The sequence below is a fragment of the Choloepus didactylus genome, chromosome 13 (genome assembly GCF_015220235.1).
Source record: "Choloepus didactylus isolate mChoDid1 chromosome 13, mChoDid1.pri, whole genome shotgun sequence".
Taxonomy (NCBI): domain Eukaryota; kingdom Metazoa; phylum Chordata; class Mammalia; order Pilosa; family Megalonychidae; genus Choloepus; species Choloepus didactylus.
In genome coordinates this window covers 81308656-81334978 of record NC_051319.1, presented here as the reverse complement: position 1 = coordinate 81334978, position 26323 = coordinate 81308656, and the positions used below count along the sequence as shown (strand labels likewise).

The 26323-nt window shown below is 40.4% G+C and overlaps 1 protein-coding gene across 4 annotated transcripts in view; it reads left to right on the top strand.

Annotated features, from left to right (window-relative positions):
• KLHL3 (kelch like family member 3) overlaps positions 1 to 26323 on the top strand; it is a 190094-nt gene that overhangs the window by 131755 nt on the left and 32016 nt on the right. For all 4 annotated transcript variants that reach the window (XM_037801301.1, XM_037801300.1, XM_037801303.1 and 1 more), the window contains 3 exons: positions 22793 to 22910; positions 23316 to 23513; positions 25029 to 25130. In XM_037801301.1, the coding sequence (XP_037657229.1) occupies positions 22793 to 22910; positions 23316 to 23513; positions 25029 to 25130 (418 nt within the window). The remainder of the gene's footprint in view (positions 1 to 22792; positions 22911 to 23315; positions 23514 to 25028; positions 25131 to 26323) is intronic.

Here is a 26323-nt window from a genome sequence, read left to right as displayed (position 1 = left end):
CATTACTCTAGAAAAGATATAAAGACAATAAAAGGAAACTCAAATCCTCCCATACCCCTAACCACCCCCCTCTGTTATTGATTCATAGTTTTGATATGGTACATTTGTTACTGTTGATGAAAAAATGTTAAAATACTACTAACTATAGTATATAGTTTGCAATAGGTATATATTTTTTCTTATATGCCCTTTGTTCTGGTTTGCTAATGCTGCCTTTTCACAAAACACCAGAAATGGATTGGCTTTTATAAAGGAGGTTTATTTGGTTACAAAGTTACAGTCTTAAGGCCATAAAGTGTCCACGATAAGGAATCAACAATCGGGTACTGTCACTGGAGGATGGCCAATGGTGTCCGGAAAACCTCTGTTAACTGGGAAGGCACGTGGCTGGCATCTGTTCCAGAGTTCTGGTTTCAAAAGGGCTTTCTCCCAGGACATTCCTCTTTCAGTTCCTACATGTTCTTCAAAGTGTTCCTCTTGGTGTAGCAAGCTTGCTCCTTCTGTCTGAGCTTTTATAGGGCTCCAATGAACTAATCAAGACCCACGCTGAATGGGCGGGGCCACACCTCCATGGAAATTATCCAATCAGAGTTATCACCTACAGTTGGGTGGGTCATATCTCCATGGAAACACTCTAAGAATTACAATCTAATCAACACTAATACATCTGCCCTCACAAGACTGCATCAAAGATAATGGCATTTTGGGGGACATAATACATTCAAACTGGCACACCCCTCTATTATTAACTTCTAGTTATAGTGTCATAAATTTGTTCTAGTTCATGAGAGAGATTTCTAATATTTGTGTGGTTAATCACAGACATTGTCCACCACAAGATTCACTGTTTTATGCATTCCCATCTTTTAACCTCCAACTTTCTTTCTGGTGATATATGTGACTCTGAGCTTACCCTTTCTACGACCTTCACACACCATTCAGCGCTGTTAGTTATTCTCACAACATGCTACCACCATCTCTGTCCATTTCCAAACGTTTAAGTTCACCCTAGTTGAACATTCTGCTCATAATAAGCAACTGCTCCCCATTCTTTAGCCTCCTTCTATATTCTGATAACTTTTATTTCATGTCTCAGTTGACATATTATAATTAGTTCATATCAGTGAGGTCCTGCAATATTTGTCCTTATGTGTCTGTTTTATTTCACTCAATATAGTGCCCTCAATGTTTCTTCTTCAACCCATTTTTTTAAGATGGTTTTGTTCACACACCATACATTTCATCCTAAGTAAACAATCGATGGTTTCCTATATAGTCACGTATTTATGTATTCACCACCATTGCCACTATCTATATAAGGACATCTGCATTTCTTATGCAGGGGAGGAGGAAGAGTCAAAGAAAATAGAGAGATAAAAGAAAAAGAAAGAGAGAAAGAAAACATGACAGCTAGGAAGCAACAAAAAGAAAGAAAGCATTCAACTAAAGTAAAATAAAGAGTCAGACAACATCATCAATGCCAAGAGTCCCAAACCCTTTCCCTATGCCCCCCCATATGCATTTAGCTTTGGTATATTGCCTTTGTTATATAAAAGGAAGCATAATATAATGTTTCTGTTAATTATAGTCTCTAGTTTGCATTGATTGTATTTTCCCCCCAATCCCACCCTATTTTAAACACCTTGCAATGTTGATATTCATTTGTTCTACCTCATGTAAAAAGATATTTGTACCTTTTATCACTATCGTTGAGCACCCTAGATTTCACTGAGTTATACAGTCCCAGACTTTATCTTTCCTCTTTCCTTCCGGTGTCCCACATGCTCCTAACCTTCCTCTTTCAACCATACTCATAGTCATCTTTGTTCGGTTTATTTACATTGCTGTGTTCCTATCTCCCAAAATTGTGTTCCAAATATCTCTCTCCTGTCTTTTCCTTTCTGTCTGCAGTGCTTCCTTTAATGTTTCCTGCAGAGCAGGTATCTTGTTCACAAACTCTCTTGTTGTCTGTTTGTCAGAGAATATTTTAAGCTTTCCCTCATATTTGAGGGACAGTTTTGCCAGATATAGGATTCTTGATTGGTGGTTTTTCTCTTTCAGTATCTTAAATATATCACCCCACTTCCTTCTTGCCTCCATGGTTTCTATTGAGAAATCCACACATAGTCTATCAAGCTTCCTTTGTACGTGATGGATTGCGTTCCTCTTGCTGCTTTAAGGATTCTCTATCTTTGACATTTGATAATCTGATTGTTAAGTGTGTTGGCATATGCCTACTCAGATCTATTCTGTTTGGGATACGCTGCACTTCTTGGATCCATAATTTTATGTCTTTCATGAGAGATGGGAAATTTTCATTGATTATTTCCTCTATTACTGCTTCTGCCCCTTTTCCTTTCTCTTCTCCTTCTGGGACACCCATGACACATACATTCCTGCGTTTTGTGCTGTCATTCAATTCCTTGAGATGTTGATCATATTTTTCCATTCTTTTCTCTATCTGTTCATTTGTGTGTAGCCTTTCAGGTGCCTTGTTCTCCAGTTCCTGAGTGTTTTCTTCTGCCTCTTGAGATCTGCCGTTGTATGTCTCCATTGTGTCTTTCATCTCTTGTGTTGTGCCTTTCATTTCCATAGATTCTGCCAGTTGTTTTTTCAAACTTTCAAGTTCTACTTTATGTACTCCCAGTGTTTTCATTATACACTTCATCTCCTCTGCCATATCTTCCCTAAACTTTTTGAATTGATTTAGCATTAGTTGTTTAAATTCCTGTATCTCAGTTGAAGTGTAAGTTTTTTCCTTTGACTGGGTCATAACTTAGTTTTTCTTAGTGTAGGTTGCAGCTTTCTGTTGTCTAGGCATCTGGTTTCCTTGGTTACCCCAATCAGGTTTTCCAAGACCAGAACAGGCTCAGGTCTTGGAAGGAGGCAATAGTATCTGGTTTCCCTGAGGGTGTCTTAGAAGATCAGTACACCCTGTGAGGCCTCAAGTCACTGTGCTTCTCTGTCCAGCAGGTGGCACCTGTCAGCCTGTAGCTCCAGACTGGTGTAAGGAAGTGTGGCCTGTAGCTGCTTTCCCCCAGGCTCTGGTGTCTGGTTCTGAATGGAAGGCAGTAGTAGACTGGCACCACCTTCTTCCTCTTATGGAAGATACACCCCAGGTTTTATGCTGTGATCTTGGCATTCCTCCCAGTTCAGGTTGGTGTATGATGAGTAGACAGTCACATTTGTCCCCCAGCAGTTATTTCAGATTATTTACTAGTTCTTCCTGGTTATTTATTAGTTGTTCCAGGGGGACTAACTAGCTTCTGTTCCTCTCTATGCCACCATCCTAGACAGAAGTTTTTAATTTTGATGAAGTCTGTTTTATCTAATTTTTCTTTTATTGCTTGTGCTTTGGATGTAAAATCTAAAAATCCATTGCCTGCTGAAGATATTTCATTATGTTTTCTTATAAGAGTTTTATCTTATTTGCCCTTATATTTAGGTAATTGATCCATTTAAAATTAATTTTTGTGTGTGGTGAGAGGTAGGGGTTCACATTCATTAAAAAAAATTTTTTTTTTTGCATGTGGGTTTCCAGTTGTCGCAGCATCATTTCTTGAAGAGACTGTTCTTTTCCCATTGAATGGATTTGATACCGTTTTCAGAAATCAACTGGCCATAGATGTGTGGATTTATCTCTGATTTCTCAGTTCCATTCCACTGATCTATATGTCTATTGTTATGCCAGTGTCACACTGTTTTTTTTTTAATATTCATTTTATTGAGATATATTCACATACCACGCAGTCATACAAAACAAATCGTACATTCTGTTGTTCACAGTACCATTACATAGTTGTGCATTCATCACCCAAATCAATCCCTGACACCTTCATTAGCACACACACAAAAATAACAAGAATAATAAAGTGAAAAAGAGCAATTAAAGTAAAAAAGAACACTGAATGTCTTTGTTTGTTTGTTTCCTTCTCCCATTTTTCTACTCATCCATCCATAAACTAGACAAAGGGGAGTGTGGTCCTTATGGCTTTCCCAATCCCATTGTAACCCCTCATAAGCTACATTTTTATACAATCGTCTTCAAGATTCATGGGTTCTGGGTTGTAGTTTGATACTTTCAGGTATCTACCACCAGCTACCCCAATTCATTAGAACCTAAAAAGCGTTGTCTATATTGTGCATAAGAGTGCCCACCAGAGTGACCTCTCGGCTCCTTTTGGAATCTCTAAGCCACTGTAGTTTATTTCATTTCCTTTCATTTCCCCTTTTGGTCAAGGAGATGTTCTCCATCCCATGATGCCAGGTCTACATTCCTCCCCAGGAGTCATATTCCACGTTGCCAGGGAGATTCACTACCCTGGGTGTCTGATCCCATGTAGGGAGGAGGGCAGTGATTTTACCCACCAAGTTGGCTTAGCTAGAGAGAGAGGGCCACATCTGAGCAACAAAGAGGCATTCAGGAGGAGGCTCTTAGGTACAATTATAGGGAGGCCTAGCCTCTCCTTTGCAGCAATAGTCTTCCCAAGGGCAAATCCTGTGGTAGAGGGCTCAAGCCATCAAACCACCAGTCCCCCCTGTCTGTGAGCACATTAGCAACCATCGAAGTGGGGCAGGCCAATACCCCTGCATTCTCCACCAGCAACTCAAGGGGGCTCTGCATATTTTTTCCTTGTTTTTTTTTTTTTAATTAACTCTTTTTTTTTTAAATCAACTGTATAAAAAAATTAAAAAATAAAAAAAAACATTCAATAAAAGAAGATTTCAAACAGACCATAACAAGGGAGTAAGAAAAAGACAACCAACCTAAGATAACTACTTTACTTTCGACATGTTCCTACTCTACCCCAAGAAAGTAGCCTAATATAGCAACATTTCTGTGAACTTGTTCCTACTATACCCATCAGAAATTAACAGACCATAGTCATTCCTGGGCATTTCCAGAATGTTAAATTTACCCACGATAGCTTATCTGTTCTTATTCGATTATCTTTCCCCCTTCCTTAATTGCTCTCTATCGCGAGTTCCCCTACATTCTACGTTACAAATCATTTGTTTTACATTTTTCAAAGTTTACATTAGTGGTAGCATATAATATTTCTCTTTTTGTGCCTGGCTTATTTCGCTCAGCATTATGTCTTCAAGGTTCATCCATGTTGTCATATGTTTCATGACATCGTTCCTTCTTACTGCCGCATAGTATTCCACTGAGTGTATATACCACATTTTATTTATCCACTCATCTGCTGAAGGACATTTGGGTTGTTTCCATCTCCTGGCAATTGTGAATAATGCTGCTATGAACATTGGCGTGCAGATATCTGTTCGTGTCACTGCTTTCAGATCTTCTGGGTATATACCGAGAAGTGCAATCACTGGATCGAAGGGTAACTATATCTAGTTTTCTAAGGAACTGCCAGACTGACTTCCAGAGTGGTTGAACCATTATACCGTCCCACCAACAATGAATCAGAGTTCCAATTTCTCCACATCCCCTCCAGCATTTGTAGTTTCCTGTTTGTTTAATGGCAGCCATTCTAATCGGTGTGAGATGGTATCTCATTGTGGTCTTAATTTGCATCTCTCTAATAGCCAGTGAAGCTGAACATTTTTTCATGTGTTTCTTGGCCATTTGTATTTCCTCTTCAGAGAACTGTCTTTTCATATCTTTTGCCCATTTTATAATTGGGCTGTCTGTACTATCGTCACTGAGTTATAGGATTTCTTTATATATGCAAGATATCAGTCTTTTGTCAGATACATGGTTTCCAAAATTTTTTTCCCATTGAGTTGGCTGCCTCTTTACCTTTTTGACAGATTCCTTTGAGGTACAGAAACTTCTAAGCTTGAGGAGTTCCCATTTATCTATTTTTTCTTTTGTTGCTTGTGCTTTGGGTGTAAAGTCTAGGAAGTGGCCGCCTAATACAAGGTCTTGAAGATGTTTCCCTACATTATCTTCTAGGAGTTTTGTGGTACTTTCTTTTATATTGAGATCTTTGGTCCATTTTGAGTTAATTTTTGTGTAGGGTATGTGGTAGGGATCCTCTTTCATTCTTTGAATATGGATATCCAACTCTCCCAGCCCCATTTGTTGAAAAGACCGTTATGACCCAGTTCAGTGACTTTGGGGGCCTTATCAAAGATCAGTCGGCCAAAGATCTGGGGGTCTATCTCTGAATTCTCAATTGAATTCCATTGACCAATATGTCTATCTTTGTGCCAGTACCATGCTGTTTTGACAACTGTGGCTTTATAATAAACTTCAAAGTCAGGGAGTGTAAGTCCTCCCACTTCATTTTTCTTTTTTAGAGTGTCTTTAGCAATTTGAGGCATCTTCCCTTTCCAAATAAATTTGATTGCTAGCTTTTCCAAGTCTGCAAAGTAGCTTGTTGGAATTTTGATTGGGATTGCATTGAATCTGTAGATGAGTTTGGGCAGAATTGACATCTTAATGACATTTAGCCTTCCTATTCATGAACATGGAATATTTTTCCATCTTTTAAGGTCCCCTTCTATTTCTTTTAGTAGAGTTATGTAGTTTTCTTTGTATAGGTCTTTTACATCTTTGGTTAAGTTTATTCCTAGGTACTTGATTTTTTTAGTTGCTATTGAAAATGGTATCTTTTTCTTGAGTGTCTCTTCACTTTGTTCATTTCTAGCATATAGAAACATTACTGACTTATGTGCATTAATCTTGTATCCCGCTACTTTGCAAAATTTGTTTTTTAGCTCTAGTAGCTGTATCGTCGATTTCTCAGGGTTTTCCAGATATAAGGTCATACCATCTGCAAACAATGACAGGTTTACTTCTTCCTTTCTAATTTGGATGCCTTTTATTTCTTTGTCTTGCCAGATTGCCCTGGCTAGCACTTCCAGCACAATGTTGAGTCACAGTGGTGACAGCGGGCATCCTTGTCTTGTTCCTGATCTTGGAAGGCTTTCAGTCTCTCACCATTGAGTACTATGCTGGCTGTGGGTTTTTCATATATGCTCTTTATCATGTTGAGGAAGTTTCCTTCAATTCCTACCTTCTGAAGTGTTTTTATCAAAAAGGGATGTTGGATTTTGTCGGATGCTTTTTCAGCATCTGTTGATATGATCATTTAATTTTTCCCTTTTGATTTGTTAATGTGTTGTAATACATTGATTGATTTTCTTGTGTTGAACCATCCTTGCATGCCTGGAATGAACCCCACTCTGTCATGGTGTATGATTTTTTTAATGTGTCTTTGGATTCGTTTTGCAAGTATTTTGTTGAGAATTTTTGCATCTATATTCATTAGGGAGATTGGCCTATAGTTTTCCTCTTTTGTAGCATCTTTGCCTGGTTTTGGTATTAGACTGATGTTAGCTTCATAAAATGAGTTAGGTAGTGTCCTATTTTCTTCGATGTTTTGAAAGAGTTTGAGTAAGATTGGTGTCAGTTCTTTTTGGAAAGTTTGGTAGAATTCTCCTGTGAAGCCATCTGGCCCTGGGCATTTACTTGTGGGAAGCTTTTTGATGACTGATTGGATCTCTTTGCTTGTGATTGGTTGGTTGAGGTCTTCTGTTTCTTCTTTGGTCAGTCTAGGTTGTTCATATGTTTCCAGGAAATTGTCCGTTTCCTCTACATTATCCAGTTTGTTGGCATACAGTTGTTCATAGTATCCTCATAATTTTTTTAATTTCTTCAGGATCCACAGGAATGTCACCTTTCTCATTCATTATTTTGTTTATATGGATCTTCTCTCTGTTTGATTTTGTCGGTCTATCTAGGGGCTTGTCAATCTTGTTGCTCTTTTCAAAGAACCAATTTTTTGGTGATATTTATCCTCTCTATTGTTTTTTATTTCTCTATGTCATTTATTTCTGCTTTAATCCTTGTTATTTCTTTTCTTCTACTTGGTTTAGGATTGGTTTGCTGTTCATTTTCTAGTTTCTTCAGTTGATCCATTAGTTCTTTGATTTTGGCTCTTTCTTCCTTTTTAATATATGCATTTAGTGCTATAAATTTCCCCCTCAGTACTGCTTTTGCTGCATCCCATAGTTTTGTTATGTTGTGTTCTCATTTTCATTTGTCTCTATATATTTAGCAATTTCTCTTGCTATTTCTTCTTTAACACACTGATTGTTTAGGAACATGTTGTTTAACCTCCAGGTATTTGTGAATTTTCTAAGTCTCTGATGGTTATTGACTTCTAATTGTATTCCATTGTGGTCAGAGAATGTGCTTTGAATAATTTCAATCTTTTTAAATTTACTGAGGCTTGTTTTATGTCCCAGCATATGATCTATCCTGGAGAAAGTTCCATGAGCACTAGAGAAGAATGGGTATCCTGATGATTTGGGATGTAATGTTCTATATTTGTCTGTTAAATCCAATTCATTTATCAGATTGTTTAGGTTTTCAGTTTCCTTATTGGTCTTCTATCTGGTTGATCTATCTGTAGGAGAGAGTGATGCGTTGAAGCCTCCCACAATTATTGTGGAAACATCAGTTGCTTCCTTTAGCTTTGCAAGTGTTTCTCTCATGTATTTTGTGGCACCTTGATTGGGTGCATAAACATTTATGATTGTTATTTCTTCTTGTTGAATTGCCTCTTTTATTAGTATGTAGTGGCCTTCTTTGTCTCTCATAACATCCTTGCATTTAAAGTCTATTTTATCTGAGATTAATATTGCTACACCTGCTTTCTTTTGGCTGTAGCTTGCATGAAATATTTTTTTCCATCCTTTCACTTTAAGTTTCTTTGTGTCCGTGTGTCTAAGATGAGTCTCTTGTGTGCAACATATTGATGGTTCTTTTTTTTTTATCCATTCTGTGAATCTATATCTTTTAATGGGGGAGTTTAATCCATTTACATTCAATGTTATAACCATGAAGGCATTTCTTGAATCCGCCATCTTATCCTTTGGTTTATGTTTGTCATATATATTTTTCCCCTCTGTCTATTAATATCCTTTAATGTACCCATACCAAATCTCTTTAGTACTGAACCTTTCTCTATGTCTCTCTCTCCTTTCTTTGTTTCTCTGTCTGTAGGGTTCCCTTTAGTATCTCCAGCAGGGCAGGTCTCTTGTTAGCATATTCTCTCAACATTTGTTTATCTGTGAAAAATTTAAGCTTTCCCTCAAATTTGAAGGAGAGCTTTGCTGGATAAAGTATTCTTGGTTGGAAATTTTTCTCACTCAGAATTTTAAATATGTCATGCCACTTCCTTCTCACCTCCATGGTGGCTGCTGAGTAGTCACTACTTAGTCTTATGCTGTTTCCTTTGTATGTAGTGAATTGCTTTTCTCTTGCTGCTCTCAGAACTTGCTCCTTCTCTTCCGTATTTGACAGTGTGATAAGAATATGTCTCCGAGTGGGTTTATTTGGATTTATTCTATTTGGAGTTCGCTGAGCATTTATGATTTGTGTATTTATGTTGTTTAGAAGATTTGGGAAGTTTTCCCCAACAATTTCTTTGAATACTCTTCCTAGACCTTTACCCTTCTCTTCCCCTTCTGGAACACCAATGAGTCTTATATTTGGACGTTTTATTTTATCTATCATATCCCTGAGGTCCATTTCAATTTTTTTCATTTTTTCCCCACTCTTTCTTTTGTTCTTTCATTTTCTGTTCTGTCATCTTCCAGGTCACTGATTCATTGTTCGGCTTCTTCTAGTCTTGTACTATGAGAATCCAGAATCTTTTTATTTTAGTCAACAGTTTCTTTAATTTCCATAAGAGCATCTATTTTTTTAATTTACTTTTGCAATTTCTTCTTTATGCTCTTCTAGGGTCTTCTTGATGTCCTTTATATCCTGTACTATGCTCTTCTTCATGTCCTTTATATCCTGTGCCATGGTCTCGTCGTTCATCTTTAGTTCTTTGATTAATTGCTCCAGGTACCGTGTTTCCTCTGATCTTTTGATTTGGGTGCTTGGGCTTGGGTTATCCATATCGTCTGGTTTTTTCATATGCTTTAAAATTTTCTGTTGTTTTTGGCCTCTTGGCATTTGCTTAACTTGATAAGGTTCTTTTAGGATTTTTGGACCTATTAAAAACCTTATCTCTAATTTGTCAGATCTAGAGTTCGTGGAGTACACTTTTTCTAACTAACCAGCAGGTGGCATCCATGAGACACCTATCCCCCTCAAGCCAATTCTCCCCTGCTTTGTCTTTGTGGTGACTGGGGGAGTGAGTCTTGTGGGGTCCAATTGGTGTACCAAGCTTGTGTGTGTAGTTGGTGTTGCCCGCCCTGAATATTGGGCATGTGTCTGGGCGGTCAGAGAGGGGTACCACACTGTTTTAATTACTGTAGCTTTTGTAGTAAGCTTTTAGATTAGGAAGTTTGAGTCCTCCAATTTTGTTCATCCTTTTCATGATGATTTTGGCTCTTCTGGGCCCCTTGTAATTCCATATTAATTTGAGGATCAGCTTTTCTATTCCAGCGAAAAATGCTGCTGGAATTTACTCTGTGTTTTTCATAAATGCCCTTTATCATGTTGAGAAAGTTCCCTTCTATTACTAGTTTTTCTTGTGTGTGTGTGTTTTTTAATCATGAAAGAATTTTGGATTTTGTCAGATACCCTCTCTGCATCAATTGAGAAAAACAGTGTGGTTTTTCTTCCTTCATTCTATTAATGTGTTTTTTTGCATTGATTGATATTTTTATGTTGGACCATCCTTGCAATTCCTGGAATAAATCCCACTCGCTTATGGTGTGAAAACCTTGTAACATACTATTGGATTTAGTTTGTGAATATTTTGTTGAGGATTTTTGCATCTCAGTTCATAAAGAATATTGGTCTGTAGTTTTCTTTTCTTCTGCTATCTTTTTCTGGTTTTGGTATCAGGGTAATGCTGGCCTCATAGAGTGTGTTAGGAAGTAATCCCTTCTCTTCTATTTTTTTGGAAGAATTTGAGAATGGTTGGTGTTAAATCTTCCATAAATATTTGGTCAAATTCAGCAGTGAAACTATCCAGGCCTGGATTTTCTTTGTTGAGAGGTTTTTAATTACTGATTCAATCTCTTTACTTGTTATAGTTCTGTTGAGATTTTCTATCTATTCTTGCATCAGATTAGGTAATTTTATGTTTCTAGGAATTTGTCCATTTCATCTAGGTTTTCTAATTTGTTGGCAGATAATTGTTCATAGTACCCTCTTTTTTTTTTTTTTTTTTTTTTTTTTGGCTTTTATAAAAGAGGGTTTATTTGGTTACACAGTTACAGTCTCAAGGCCATAAAGTGCCCAAGATAACACATCAGCAATCGGGTACCTTCACTGGAGGATGGCCAGTGTATAGTACCCTCTTGTAAGCCTTTTTCTTTCTGTAAGGTTGAAGGTAATGTCCCTACTTTCATTCCTGATTTTAATTGTTTATATTCTCCCTCTCTCTTTTTCTTTGTCAGTTTGGCTAAAGGTTTGATATTTTTCAAAAACTATCCTTTGATTTTGTTTATTCTCTCTATTATTTTCCTATTCTCTATTTCATTTATATCTGCTCTCATCTTTACTATTTCTTTCCTTCTTCTAACTTTGGGTTTGGTTTGCTCTTCTTGTTCTAATTTCCTTAGATGTGAATTTAGGTCATTGATTTGTGATCTTTCTTTTTTAATGTAGGCATTTTGAGCTATAAATTTCCCTGTGAGCATTGCCCTTTCTGTGTCCCACAAGTTTTGGTATGTTGTGTTCTCATTTTTCATTTATCTCAAGATATTTCCTGATTTTCCTTGTGATTTCTTCTTTGACTCATTGGTTGTTTAATAGTGTGTTGTTTAATTTCCACATATTTATATATTTTCCAGTTTTCCTTCTGTTATTGATTTCTAGCTTTATTCCATTGTGGTCTGAGAAGATACTTTGTATGAGTTCAATATTTAAAAATTTTTTAATATTTGATTTGTGGTCTAGCATATGTCTATCCTGGAAAATATTCCATGTGTACTTCAGAAGAATGTATATTCTGCTGTTGTTGGATGAAGTGTTCTATATATGTCAATTAGGTCTCATTGGTTAATGGTATTGTTCATGTCTTCTGTTTCCATATTGATCTTCTGTTTGGATGTTCTATCAATTATTGAAAGTGGTGTGTTGAAATATCCAACTATTACTATGGAATTATTTATTTCTCCCTTCAATTCTATCAATTTTTGCTTCATTTATTTTGGGGGCTCTGTTGCAAGGTGCATGTATGTTTATAATTGTTGTATCTTTTTGCTGCATTGAATATTTTATCAATATATAGTATCCTTTTTGTCTGTTATAAACTTTTTTGACTTAAAGTTTATTTGTCTGACAGTTACAGAGCCACTCCAGCTCTCTTTTGATTACACTCTGCATGAAATATATTTCCCCCATTTTATTTTAAACCTGTTTGTTTCTTTGAATATAAAGTGAGTCTTTTGTAAACAGCATATTGATGGATCATGCATTTTTTCATCCAATTTACCAATCTGCCTTTTAATAGGGAACTTTAATCCATTGACATTTAAGGTAATAAATGAGAAGGAAGTATTTGTATCTGCCATTTAGCTATTTGTTTTCTCTGTCTTGCATGTGTTTTACTCATTTACTCCATTACTGCCTTTTTTTTATATCTCACTGTTAGGATATAAGTCTTTTATCAGATGTATTTTTTGCAAGTATTTTCTCCTATTCTGTGTTTTGTCTTTTCATTTTCTTAGCAGTACCTTTGGAAGAATAGAAGTTTACATTTTAATGAAGTCTGACATCATTTTTTTTCTGTTACAGTTTGTGTGTTTTATGTTTTATCTAAAAAATCTTTGATTAATCTAAGGTCCCAAATAGTTTTTCCCATACTTTCTTCTAGAAATTTTAGAATTTTAGGCTTTACATTTAGTCCTGTGGTCCATTTTGGGGTGATATTTTTACATGGTATGTAAGATAAGGGTCAAGCTTCATTTATTTTGCATATGGATGTCCAGTTGTTCCATACCATTTTTTGGGAAGATTATCCTTTCTCCACTGAATTGCTTTGATACCTTTATTGTAAATAATCAACTCTCTGTGTTTCTTTCTCTTTCTGTGTGTCTGTTTCTTGATTCTATTGTCTTCCATTGATCTCTTTGTCTATTTTTACAAAAATACCATATTTTCTTGATTAACTTTTTATAGTAAGTTTTGAAATCAGGTAGTGTGAGTCTTCCAATTTTGTTCTTATTCTTCAAAGTTGTTTTGGCTATTTAAGGCCCTTTGCATTTCCATATCAATTTTAAAATCAGCTTGTCAATTTCTACAAAAAGCCTGTGGGGATATTGATTGGGATTGTGTTGAGTCTGTAGACCAGTTGAGGGGAATCACAGCTTAAGTACTAAACATTCTGATCCATGAACACAGTATATCCCTCTATTTATTCAGATCAGCCTTAGCAATGTGTTATAGTTTCCAGTGTACAGATCTTACATCTGTACACAGGTCTTACGTCTTTTGTTAGATTTATCTCTATATTTCATGGTTTTTGTTACTATTGTAAATGGTATTATTTGTTTAAATTCCAATTTCTGGGAATTTATTGTTAAGATGTAGAAATGGACTTGATGAGAAATATTACTTGGTAAAGAAGAGGTCAGGTTGGTGATGGCTTCACTGGTTTCTGATAAATGGGACAGCAGCTCCAGGAGATTACTGTATGACCAGGATGACACTTCAGGCAGGTATTTAGGATTCTCTTCTAGAGTATTAGCTCTTGCACTCAACAGTAGTTTCCATGACAGCAGGTGTTATTCATCTGTGTCCTTGGCAAACAGCCCAGATCCTGGCATAGGGTGGGAAATAGCAAAATTTCTCATGAATGAAAGAAATATATTTTTAGAGAAGAAATAACTTTATGGAAATTTATTTCTGACCTTTTATATCACTGTTCTAGTTTGCTAATGCTGCCAGAATGCAAAACACCAGAGATGGATTGGCTTTTCTAAAAAGGGGTTTATTTGGTTACACAGTTGCAGTCTTAAGGCCATTAAGTGTCCAAGATAACACATCAGCAATCGGGTACCTTAACTGAAGGATGGCCAATGGTGTCCGGAAAATATCTGTTAGCTTGCGTCTGCTCCAAAGTTCTGGTTTCAAAATGGCTTTCTCCCAGGACGTTCCTCTCTAGGCTGCAGTTCCTCAAAAATATCACTCTTAGTTGCACTTGGGATATTTGTCCTCTCTCAGCTTCTCTGGAGCAAGAGTCTGCTTTCAACAGCCGTCTTCAAACTGTCTCTCATCTGCAGCTCCTGTGCTTTCTTCAAAGTGTCCCTCTTGGCTGTAGCTCCTCTTCAAAATGTCACTCACAGCTGCACTGCACTGAGTTCCCTCTGCCCATCAGCTCATTTATATGGCTCCACTGATCAAGGCCCACCCTGAATGGGTGGGGACACACCTCCATGGAAATTCTCATCAGTGTTACCACCTACAGTTGGGTGGGTCACATCTCCATGGAAATCTAATCAGCACCAAAACATCTGTCCCACAAGCCTGCATCAAAGAATATGGCTTTTTCTGGGGGACATAATACACAATCACCCTTAGTTTTTCTCCAGTGCTTGCCAGCATTCATACATGGATGTAGTGAGGATTATGTCCTACTTTATCGCTTGCTTTTAATAGGGAACTTTAATCCACTGACATTTAAGGTAATAAATGAGAAGGAAGTATTTGCATCTGACATTAGCTAATATAGATCCTAGAACATTGGCCCCACACAAGTCCAATATTTAATGAATTAGAAGGGTTGTGAGACACTTGGACTAAAAGAAAAACAGACAAAAACAGTAATAAACCATAAATTATTCATGCATTAATTCATTGATTTATTAATACATTCATCCATTACATATCCATAGAGAAGTCACTGATTGCCAGGCACTGGGCTCGGTGCCCCTGGGGACTTCTAGAGTTGGGGGAGGGGAAACGGATGTAAAAACACAATTATAATGTAGTATGTAAGAACCACCATGAAGTATGAGCAAGCTGCTCTGGGAGCACAGAGAGAGGTGAGGGGTCAGAGAAAGCTTTCTGCAGGACCTGAGGCCTGAACTGAGTCTCCAAGGCCAAATGCAAGTTACTTTTGAGGATAACCATCCAGAAACTGGTTTAGATGACTATGGGAGGGAACTGGCTCACACCCCTTGGTGGCCACTTAGAGTAATTTGTACTTTGTGCCTTATTATTTCCCTGGGGCATTGTCCTTATTACCAAGGCATTGATGATGATACAAGTAGTATTGTCATTAACAACAGTAATTATAACCAATTACTGAGCAGCTTCCCTGTGTTTTAAGGCTGGGCACTTTAAACACATTATCTTATTCTATCTTCATAATAACTCTGGAAGCTTTAATGTTGGAGAACACTGGGGTTCAGTGAGATTGTGTGACTTGCCCAGGGCTTCACAGCTCCTAAGTGGCAGTGTGAGGACTCAAATCCAGATCTGGCAGACTCAAAGCCTATGCTTTGAACCACTGCACAATTCTAACCCCCCAGTGTTGATAATAACAGAACTCAATTATCAAGCACTTCTCATGTGCCAACTCTGAGCTAAGTGATTTGCATGTATTGTCTCATAGGATTTTCATAATTGTTTGGCAAATGAGGAAATTGAGTCTTGGTTATGTCACCTACTCATCATATATTAGTTAACTATTACTGCATTACAAATTATCTAACTCTGGAGACCTGAAACAACACACATTTGTTAACCCATACTTTTTTGTGGGTCAGGGATCCTGGACTGGCTCTGGCTTAGCTGGGTTGTCCTGGCTCAGGGCCTCTCATAAAATTGCAGTCAAGCTGTTGGTTGGGGCTGCCATCATCCCAAGGCTTGTTTGGGGGAAGATCTGATCCCAGGCTCACTCATAGGATTGCTGGTACAGGCCTCAGTTTCTTGCCACTTGGTCTCTCCATGGGCTGCCTGAATGTCCTCGTGACACAGCCCCTGGCTTTCCCCAGAGCAAGTGACCCAAGAGCAAGACAGTGAGAGAGTACATCTACGACAGAAGTTGCAACCTTTTTATGACCTAATATCAGAAATGATGTCCCATCACTTTTGCTGTATTTTATTGTTAGAAGCAAGTCACTAAGTCTAGTCCACACTCAAGGGGATGGGAATTAAGTTCCATGTCTTAAGTGGAGGAGTCCCAAATAATTTGTGGACTCTTATCTTTAAGACACAGCAAATGGCTGAGCTGAGGTTTGAGCCTTGGATAATGGACCCCAGAGCCTGTGCTCTTAACTGTTCTTTTATATTGCCTCCAAATTTCATGAAGCATTTGTGCAGAAAGAAACCTGATTCGTACCCTTTGGGGACTTTTTTTTTTTTAATTCCATTTTATTGAGATATAGTCACATACCATGCAGTCATACAAAGCGTACATTCAGTTGTTCACAGTACCATTATATAGTTGTGTGTTCATCACCAAAATTAATTTTTGAACATTTTCATTACCACACACACAAAAATAATAAGAATAAAAATTAAAGTGAAAAAGAACAAATAAAGTAAAAAAGAACATTGGATGCCTTTTTTTTTTTTTTTTTTGCCCCATTTTTCTACTCATCCATCCATACACTGGACAAAGGGGAGTGTGGTCCATATGGCTTTCCCAATCATATTGTCACCCCTTATAAGCTACATTTTTATATAATCATCTTCAAGATTCAAGGGTTCTGGGTTGTAGTTTGATAGTTTCAGGTATTTCCTGCTAGCTAATCCAATCCATTAGAACCTAAAAAGGGTTGTCTATATTGTGTGTAAGAGTGCCCACCAGAGTGACCTCTTGGCTCCTTTTGGAATCTCTCTGCCACTGACTTTGGGGATTTTTAAGACTTTTAGTTTTAAGATGTCACTCTAAGAAAATAAGGTATAAATATATAAATGGCCAAATAAGTGGAAGAAGAGGAGAAATGAAGACATAATTGTATAAGTTGGAGAAGCAGCCACAGGAAATCCAAGGACAGGTTTATTTGGGCATTCATGAATTCAGTCCAGATAGGCTTTCTGACAGAGCAAACTTTCAGGAACAAACTGATCAAGAGAGATTTGCTCTATTCTCAGCAATTCTCAGCAGTGAATCTGTTTGCTGGCCAAGTCTCTGCCCTGAAAGGAATATAACTCTGCCTTGATTGAGATAGCTGCAGAGGCAAATAAGGGTGTGTGTGTGTGTGTGTGTGTGTGTGTGTGTGTGTGTTTTTCCTGAGCTGTATATGCACAGATCATACTGACACATCCAAGATGGCACAGCTAATATCTTAATCTTGGCTCCCACACATTCACCAGCAAGCACTTTCTCTGAGCCTGGGTTGCCACAGACAACCAGAGACTGTCTCCCAGTCACTCAGAACACTCCCACATTACCCCGTTCCACAGATGGCAGCAGGGAAATGAGGTTCCAGGAATATCAAAATGAACCCTTTGGAAATGTACTGAACCTGGCACTCCTCATTGTCATTCTAGTTTAGTTGGCATCTCTATTAAACTATTTAAAAATGATGTGGAAAAGCCATTTTGGCCGAAAGTGGGCGGCTTCCTCCTGAATTGTGCTGTCCTGCTTTCAATGGATGCTGTTGTAAGCAGAGGCTGCCGGCAGGGTGGGTGGGATGACCTCTCACCTGGGCAGCACTGCCCCTCTTCCATCTTGGCCCTTGGCCACATCCTGGAAAACACCCAGGGGTCCTGGAAAAATCCCATAGTCAGCCCTGGTATTAGTGGCAATCACCCTCCCATTCACAAGTTCTTAAGTGTGCTTTTCTACCATTTATGGGGAATCTGGTTTTTTTTAAGCAACTGCTTTAAATAATGACATAATAGTGTTGATCTAACAGGAGAAGCTAACATTTATCTAATGTGTGCTATTGACCAAACACTGTGCTAAGTGCTTTGGATCATTTACACTTCCTGACACCCATATGAGAAACATCTTATTATCTGATGTTGCAAATGATGAATAGGAGGCTTAGCAAGGTTAAGCTGCGGTCATACAGCTATTAAATGTCTGGGCTGATGTTTGAGCCCAGGTATGTCTGACCCCAAAGCCCATTATCCCCCTGACTCTTTCTCTCTCCCTCTGGGCCCTATCTTCATGTTGCCTGTCCTCAGACCCCCAGTGACTCTGCACTTGGCTCTCAATACTTGCCCAGAGCCCCTGTTGCTCAGGAACCTGCTTGGACAAGTCATCTGGCTCGACCTCAACACGCTCCTTCGGATGAATTTTTGGTGTTAGCCCTGCGGCCCCACGCACCAGGGTAAGAGAGACTCTCGCTTCCTGCCCTGGCCCGAGGGACCGACTGGCTGGGCCTGCCTTCTGCCCAGCACACTGGTCATGGAAGCGGTTTTGGACACACACTACCCTGGGCCAGTGAAAAAAGTGTGCAGAGCCCGGGTTGTTCCTCTACTGTGATTTTCATCTTCCGTGGAGATTCTAAGGACTTATGTGGTCCTGAGGCCAGAGTTAAGGCCTTGATCTATATGTGGGCTGGAAAGCTCTGCTCTCTTCACCAACTGCTTCTTTCCCTGGCCAGTCTCTGGCACGTAATGGCTCTCAGACATAGGGTGGACGGCATCAGAGAAGATGGACCAACATGCCTTGTGCCCACAGCATTGGCGGGGTCAGGACCATCTATATACGAGGGACAGCATTATAAATATATATTTAAATCAGTCACTTTGTTATGCTGGGAGTGAAATTTCCTTCCTAAGGAATCAGGTACCCTTCCTGGCCTCACTAATCTCCCAGAAGTAAATGACCACTTGACTTTCCAGAATGAGAGCATTTTCCTTGGGAGGTGCCTAATAACCATCCCTATCCACACAGTCGAGTCTGGCTTACCTGTTTTTTCTCAACCAGAATTCTCCACGCACCAGAACTTCTGCAGCCTTCAACAGAGGGACAATTGAGATTTGAGATCAGAACCCTGAGGTGCCCTGCAAGACACCCAAGCACATTGCAATGCTGTGAACAATTACATTATTTTCAGTCCAGTACAGTTATTAGCCTAGAACCAGTTCTTTAGTTTATTGTGATTGCCACATGACTGAGAGTTCTTACCTGGGGTTACCAGGAAGGAGAAGTGTTAAAAACAGTCATCATTAAATTAGCTGATTTGATTCAGTAATTTCTATTAAAGGCATACAGATATTTAATAAATTGGGATTTAGAGGTGTTGGGGAAGAAAGAAATATGCCTATTAAACTCCCTGGCCCTGGTTTCTGGAAATAAAAAATGAGGGCTTGCAGGAGATAATTGTTCAAGTCTCCTTGCTCTGATATCCTGTAGTCTAAGTAGCTGTCTTAAGTAGCTAGATGTTTACAATGTTGGAGACATAATATATGCAGACTTTGGGAGACTCATTTTTGCCTAATAATTGCTAAGATCAGGTATCTATGAAAGCAACCACCCTTTAGTATTCCAGATAGGAAATTTATTCTTTTTACTCTGAATGTTCAACACAGTGGGGAGTATAGTGGACCTCGGACAGTGGCTTCTTGTAAAACCTGCCATAAAAATCAAATTTTTTATGCTTGTTATGGAGGCAGAAGGTACCCTTGCTCCTCCCTGCTGCCTTCAGCTGCTTCCACATTTTCAGCAATTGATGATCCTTTCTCACAAAGCCTAATAATTACTCTCCTCAGATTACTGTACGAGTTTTGAATATTAAAATTAGTCTCTTATCAGTGGTTTTTTTGAGCTCAATAGTAAGTTTATTTTGAAAACCTTGTCCTGTATTATTATTATATTATTTTTTACTCAGGTTTTTCTTTTAACACAAAATATTTTGCATTTCTAGAATGTTGAGTCTGTGTTACTATGAAAATCCCCAGAGATGAGTGGTGGATTTTCTCTAATATGAATGTATCCTCTCCAGCCCTAGTGGAAGCCAGTTTCTGGGCCATGGTGAGGTACCTGAAAGCTTTGCCTTTTTAAAAAAATTTATTTACAGAAGAAGCCAGATAGCTTGTGCAAAGAATACGCAACCTTTCTTCTGGTGCTGAAAGCACTCTGTCTCGTTTCATTTTGTTTTCCTCAATGTCCCCAGGATTGTAATTTGGTGTTCTAACATGTCTCAACCAAAGTGACATTTCCTGCCTGGTCTGTGTATTCTTGTTATTTAATTCCTTGCATATGCTTCTCACTTCTTATTCATTCATTCTGTCTCTATTTCAAATAAATACTTGAGTCATTACTTAGTCCCTGGTACCCTAAGGCACTGGGGTTATCCTGGTGAGTGAGGCAGATGAGTTCTGTGCCTTGGCAGAGCTCCCTGTCTAGGAGGGGGGCAGATGAGTGACCAGAAAGTTACAACACAATGCGGGCATGTTTTTTGTTTGTTTGTTTGTTTGTTTGTTTTGTTGCTGGTTTTCTTCCTGGACTTCTTGTGGGCATGTTTTAATAGAAGACTACAGGGCATGCAGGAGCTCAGGGAAGGGACATATATCTCAGACTTGGAGGTCAGAGAAGTCCTCCTGGAGGAAGTGAAACGTAAACTGAGAGCCGCAAAATAAGCAAGTGTTCAAGCAAGGGGTCAGAATTGGGGGAAGAGTCCACCAAAGAGAGGGAATTCATTGCAGAAAGAAAAATAAAAATTGGTTTTAATCTCGCTCTACTCCAAAAGTAAGATGGCCAAGGAAACCCTTTCAATATTTTGCCTTCAGTTTAGCTTCACCAACTCAAACCCAGAAGAACAATGCAAGTGGTAGGTGAGTTTATGAATGCAGGGCTAGTCATTCTGCCTAGAGGAGTAAGCTGGGCACTGTCTGAAGCTCACAAGAGGCTGTGTTTATTAACACCCCCCCAAAGAAGGATTCATGGATACCTACATAAGCAAAGCATTGCAGATGGGAAGTAATGTAGAATTCAGCTTTTCTCCGAAAAAAGGCTGCCCTTGACACAGAGCAGTTGGCCCTGTGAATATCCCGAGATATTCAGGAAGGTCAAATGCAGAATGTTGATTTCCGGGAGCAGCAGCAGCTCTGAACCTGGACTGTATGTCCTGGGCTCCTTCAGGATACTCAAGAAGTCAGAACTGAGTTCTGAGTGTTTGAACATTGGTCACCCACATCTGGCTACAGGCAGCTGTGGACTAACTCTGAAGACCACTGACCACCCAGATGGGCAGTGTGGGAGCCTGCATCTGGGATCCTGAGGTACAAATAATTGACCTTGAGCCACTGCTGCAGCCAGAGATTGTGGGTGATGTTTGCCCAAGGGATGTGCTCCTGTCACTCACACAGACCTTGGACATCACCCTTCTCCCCAAAAACACGTTGTGGGGAAGCAAAGAGCACTCTGACAATTCAAAATGGCGATTGTTAATGGCATACCAGGAAATACCCACAGGCCATGGGTTAAAACAGTGGTAAAAAGAGTGATTTTCAAAGTATGAATTCTGGAACAGCAGCCATAGCACCCCAAGGAACTTGTTAGAAATGCACATTTGCAGGCCGTAATCCAAACCTGCTGAATTTGAAACTCTGGGGATGGGGTTAACAAGCCCTCCAAGGGATTCTAATCTAAAATTTGAGAACTACTGGGATAAATAAGACAAGTAATGAGAAAAGCCTGTGATTGATATTGGCTGGCAGTGACTTCCACCTCTTTCTCTCCCACTCAAGAAAGCATATTGGACTGCCAGTGAGTGAGAACGATGTCATTAAAAGGACAGCCATTAATTTGCATCAGTTTATTAAAACATATAAACCACTGTTAAATTTGGTACTTTAATTTTTATTAATACTAGGTAACATGGGACAAAAGTCACAACAAAGGGACACGACAGTTAAGGATTGCAGTACTACCAATCCAGCCAGAGCAGTGGCTTTCAATTTTATTTTGCCCACATCCCAAAGTAGGAGGTACGTTTAAATTGCTACCCAGAAGATCCTGCCTGTGTGGTCCACCAGAACAAAGATAAGAAACAACACCCTTACTGTGACATTTTCTATTCTGTTCTAGTAAAAGTGTGCTGGTAGCAATCCATTAAATTGCTCCCATGACCCACTAAGGAAATGTGACCAATAGTTTAAAAAACATGGATGTAGAAGCCTGTCTTTCCATGGACACTGTCCCTAGAGCAGGAGAGGGGTGAGGCTGGCCTCACCTCTGTGTTAGGTAGACTCTGATTTCCTTGTCTGCTCCACCACTCCTAGCTGTGTGTGACCTTAGGCGATTTCAGTATGTGTGCTGAGCTTTGCTTTCCTCCCCTACCAGTGGGGATGACAATGTTTACCTCACAGAGTTGTTGACAAGCAAATGAGTATCCACAACATGCTTCACACAGTGCCCGAGTGGTAGCTACTGCTTTAATTGTGGGAATAGTACTGTTAGCACTGTTTTCCAGAACATCCTCAGTTAGATAGCTTTTTGTGGTAACCAGCACAAAACAGTGTTCCACAAGTTTTTTTCTTTACTGCAGTAAGTGCCCCCTGCATCTAGGGATTCAGAAATATTTTTTTGAAGTAACTTTGTCTTAAAAATGCATCCAAATTCTGTGTCTATTTCAAAATATATTCAAGTTTGTTTTGAATTAAAATGTAGGTCTCCTTCTACCATTCAAGTCATGGAGAGTGTTGGGATTGCAGACCTTACCCTGAGTGGTTTCATGTACCTCCATCATTGTCCCCACCAGGACATCAGGAAAGCAAAGACCTTATGATTGTGTTTCCCTGGGAAAATGCTCATTAGACTTGGATATTCATGTGTTGGTGGTCAGGGGCAGCAACTTCATGAATGTAGCTCTGTAACCTGACATTTCAGATCACCCACAGACCCTGGGCCATAAGCATGTGGAAGTACCAGGGGTTGGTCACCCAGCAGCTCGGGTGTTGGGGAGACCCACCTAATGTCCACTTGTCTTTCTGGAGGTCATGATTGTGGTCGGCGGCCAGGCGCCCAAGGCCATCCGCAGCGTGGAGTGCTATGATTTCGAGGAAGACCGGTGGGATCAGATTGCCGAGCTTCCTTCCAGGAGATGCAGAGCAGGTGAGCACTCTCTCCCAGCTCTGCAGGCTGCCTTTCCCCAGCTTTGGCTTTTCATGTTGGGTGCCAGAAGTCATGTGCTTCTCCTTGTTTCCCCAAACATCTGTGCTTTGCAGCTCCCTTCCTCTTTGCCACCTGCAGTTTCTGGCTGCCCCTTCTAGAGTCATTTCTTATGTGTTAGGGAGTCTGAGCAAATTCAAGTATTTGCTTGATTCAAGTGAAATTACAAAAACAAATGTGAAAGTAAATCCAATGAGCCTCATAATGACTTCTAAATATATAAAGTTCAAGATTATCTTCTGTGGGGAATTATTCATGTGCCTGCCTTGCTCTCCCCCTTTGTTACCCATCAAGATGAGTACCCAGCCTCCTGAGATGACCTTGATGCCTTGGTTTCCTGTGCCTCAGGTGTGGTGTTCATGGCTGGCCACGTGTACGCGGTGGGCGGGTTTAATGGCTCGCTGCGCGTGCGCACAGTAGACGTATACGACGGAGTGAAGGACCAGTGGACGTCCATTGCCAGCATGCAGGAGCGCCGGAGCACGCTGGGTGCGGCGGTGCTCAACGACTTGCTCTACGCGGTGGGAGGCTTTGATGGCAGTACTGGTAGGTCCAGGACAGGTTTCCAACCCCTCCCAGCCTGGGGCGCACCCTCCCTGCAACCTTATTTTGTTGAGCCACTTCTGTGTGCCCATAGCTACCACCCCAGGAACACACCCATCCTTCCTTCTCACCAGCCTTGGGTGCCAGAGCCAGCACCCATGAGCTGTGATTTCTAGGGCTCTAGGAAGGACCCTCCACTCAGAAGAGTCCCTTTTCTCCTTTCCAGCATCTGGGAACCTATTTTACTCAGAAGAGGAGACTTAGAAAAAGAACATGGAGGGAGGGGGTCTTAGAATTCTAGGCTGAACCATTCTGTTGAACAGATGAAGGAACTGAGGTTCAACAGTGGGAAGAGAGCTGGCTCAGGCCACAAGTGGGCCAACTCACCCAAGTCTTTGTCTATTCCCCTTTCCACTGGCCGCTGATGCTTTGTAAAGTGAGTCCACAGAAGGGGAGTTCCCCTTACCCTCCTGATTGTTAATCTAATTTCAAAGTGTGAATAAAAACTAATTGTGGACATGGACTTGGAAAGATTATCTTATCTTTCTTCCTGTCTTCAGGTAGATATCTCTGTACACAGTAACTCTGTTAAACTAGAAGATATCCTTTGACCCCCAGGGAGATGAAAAATGGTATCTTTTTTATTTCTCTGAATTTTCATTTGTGTCCTTACAAATGGGTGACCTCTCCCAGCCTTCTCTTTGCCTCACTCAGCCACTTCCAGGGGGGTCTTTAGCCCTTCGGAGGGTGCCTGTAGTGAGTGGACCTGGGAACAAAAGGGCACAGTTCATTGGTTCTTTTAGGAATTGCTGACTAAACTGTGGCTTAAATAAAGGAGGGTTTTTGTTTTACTGATGAAATAAGAAGTCCAGAAGTTGGCAGATGGGGACTTGATCCACTTGCTCAAGGATGTTGGGGCTAGGTTCTTTAAAGTTCTCTTGGCTTTTTCCTCATGATCACAAGAGGGCTGTTACAGCTCCAGTCAGCACATCTGTATTCTAGGAAGCAGGGAGGAGTGGCACCTGTATCAGAAAAGGAAAGGCTATTTTAGAAATCTCCGTTAGACCTCTGCTTAGGTCTCCTTGACCTAGCCACCTCTAGCTGCATGGGACTCTGGAAAGGCAAGTTTTTACTTCTCTAGCTTCTGACGTAGAGGAAGGCAAGGGAAAAGGAGGCTGGAATAGGTGTTGAGAGATGCAACCTCAGGTGTTCTCTTGGAATCAGAGTATTCCACTCTGTAGTTGATTTAACAATTTACATTTGCAGGGTGGTTCAGTTACACCCCTGCCCTCTCTCAAGCCACCCTCTGAGGCAAGCCTCCATGGTTCCTCAGATAGATGCACTGCAGATGGCTTTACGGGAGTTACCAAGGGCCACATGGCAAGACAGTGGTGGAGCTGAGAGATACGTCCAGGTTTCTGGCCTCCAGGTCTGAGTGCGTCCCCCTCCTCGCTGCCACTTGGCACAGAGGGTTGAGGCCCGGTGCCCCGGAATGCTCATGAGTCTCTTGTCTCCCAGGCCTAGCGTCGGTGGAAGCCTACAGCTACAAGACCAACGAGTGGTTCTTTGTAGCCCCGATGAACACACGGCGGAGCAGCGTGGGTGTAGGCGTTGTGGAGGGTAAGGAGGCGGGGGCAGCAGTGGACGGTGGCCGCTCCCTCCCCTCGCCCATGGGCCTCGTCCTGTGTCATCATCACACCTCACACTTTCCTTCCCTTAGCTCTGTTCCTCACGTCACTGTTCTGTGTTAGGTCTTATTATCCTGATTTAGCCGATGAAGAATGTTGAGGCCCAGAGAGGTGAAGCAAGTGGCCCAAAGCCCCACAGCTAAGTGGCTGAGCTGGGCTGGGGGGTGTAGGAGGAACCCAGAGGGGAAATGCCAGCCTGCCACTGTGGCCACTTGGTGGTGGCTTTGTTTAAGGTTGGGGAGGGAGAGGAGCAGGGAACCCAGAGTCAAAACATAACCCAGGCGTTCAATCCGGTGTTGGTGAGATTAATTGCCTTTAATTGATTCTGTTCTCATGTTTATATGTTGAATATTAACAGAACCTTGATTGAGCTGGGCATTCCTTTCCAGGTCTGATTACTATCTCTGCAGGGCAGGTTGATGATAGGAAAGGTGGGTGGGAGGAGGCGGGGAGGGCATGACAGAACTGGGGACTGGTTAGACAGTGCACCCTGTAGTTTATTAAGAGCTTTCATGTCCATTTTCTCATTTGCCATTTCCAGAACTCCTCTGAAGGAGATAGGCAGGACTTAGAGGGTCCTCATCTTCCAGATGGGGAAACTGAGTCCCAGAGGGGTTAAGTTATGTACCAAGTTACACTAATAGCAAATAAAACAGTCAGCCCTCAAGCCCATTAACCTGTCCTGAAGTGGGAATTTAGCTGGAGTTGCTGTGTATTCAGACGTGTGCTAGCATATTCAATCTCTCTCTCTCTCTCTCTCTCTCTCTCACTCACACACACACACACACACACACACACACACACACACAAGCTCTGGGGAGAGTGTAACACGCAATAAGTTAGACATTAACAGATTCTTTTCTCTCAAGGTATTCCTTGGTCTCTACTGATATCGGGTAGTTTAAATTTTCATTTAAAGGTATATTATTCGAACATACTAAACAAGTCATCTTAGTGAGGGTAAGGATTTTGTCCTCCCAAGGTAAATGGTGTCTTGCCATCTTATCCTCGTGATGGAACAGAAATTGATTTGTCTGCCAAATGTAAGTGCTTTGTCTAGCCACCTTCCCTTTCCCTCCCTTGTTCCTTAGCCAGGAATATCAGACAATAGACTAGGGATTAAAA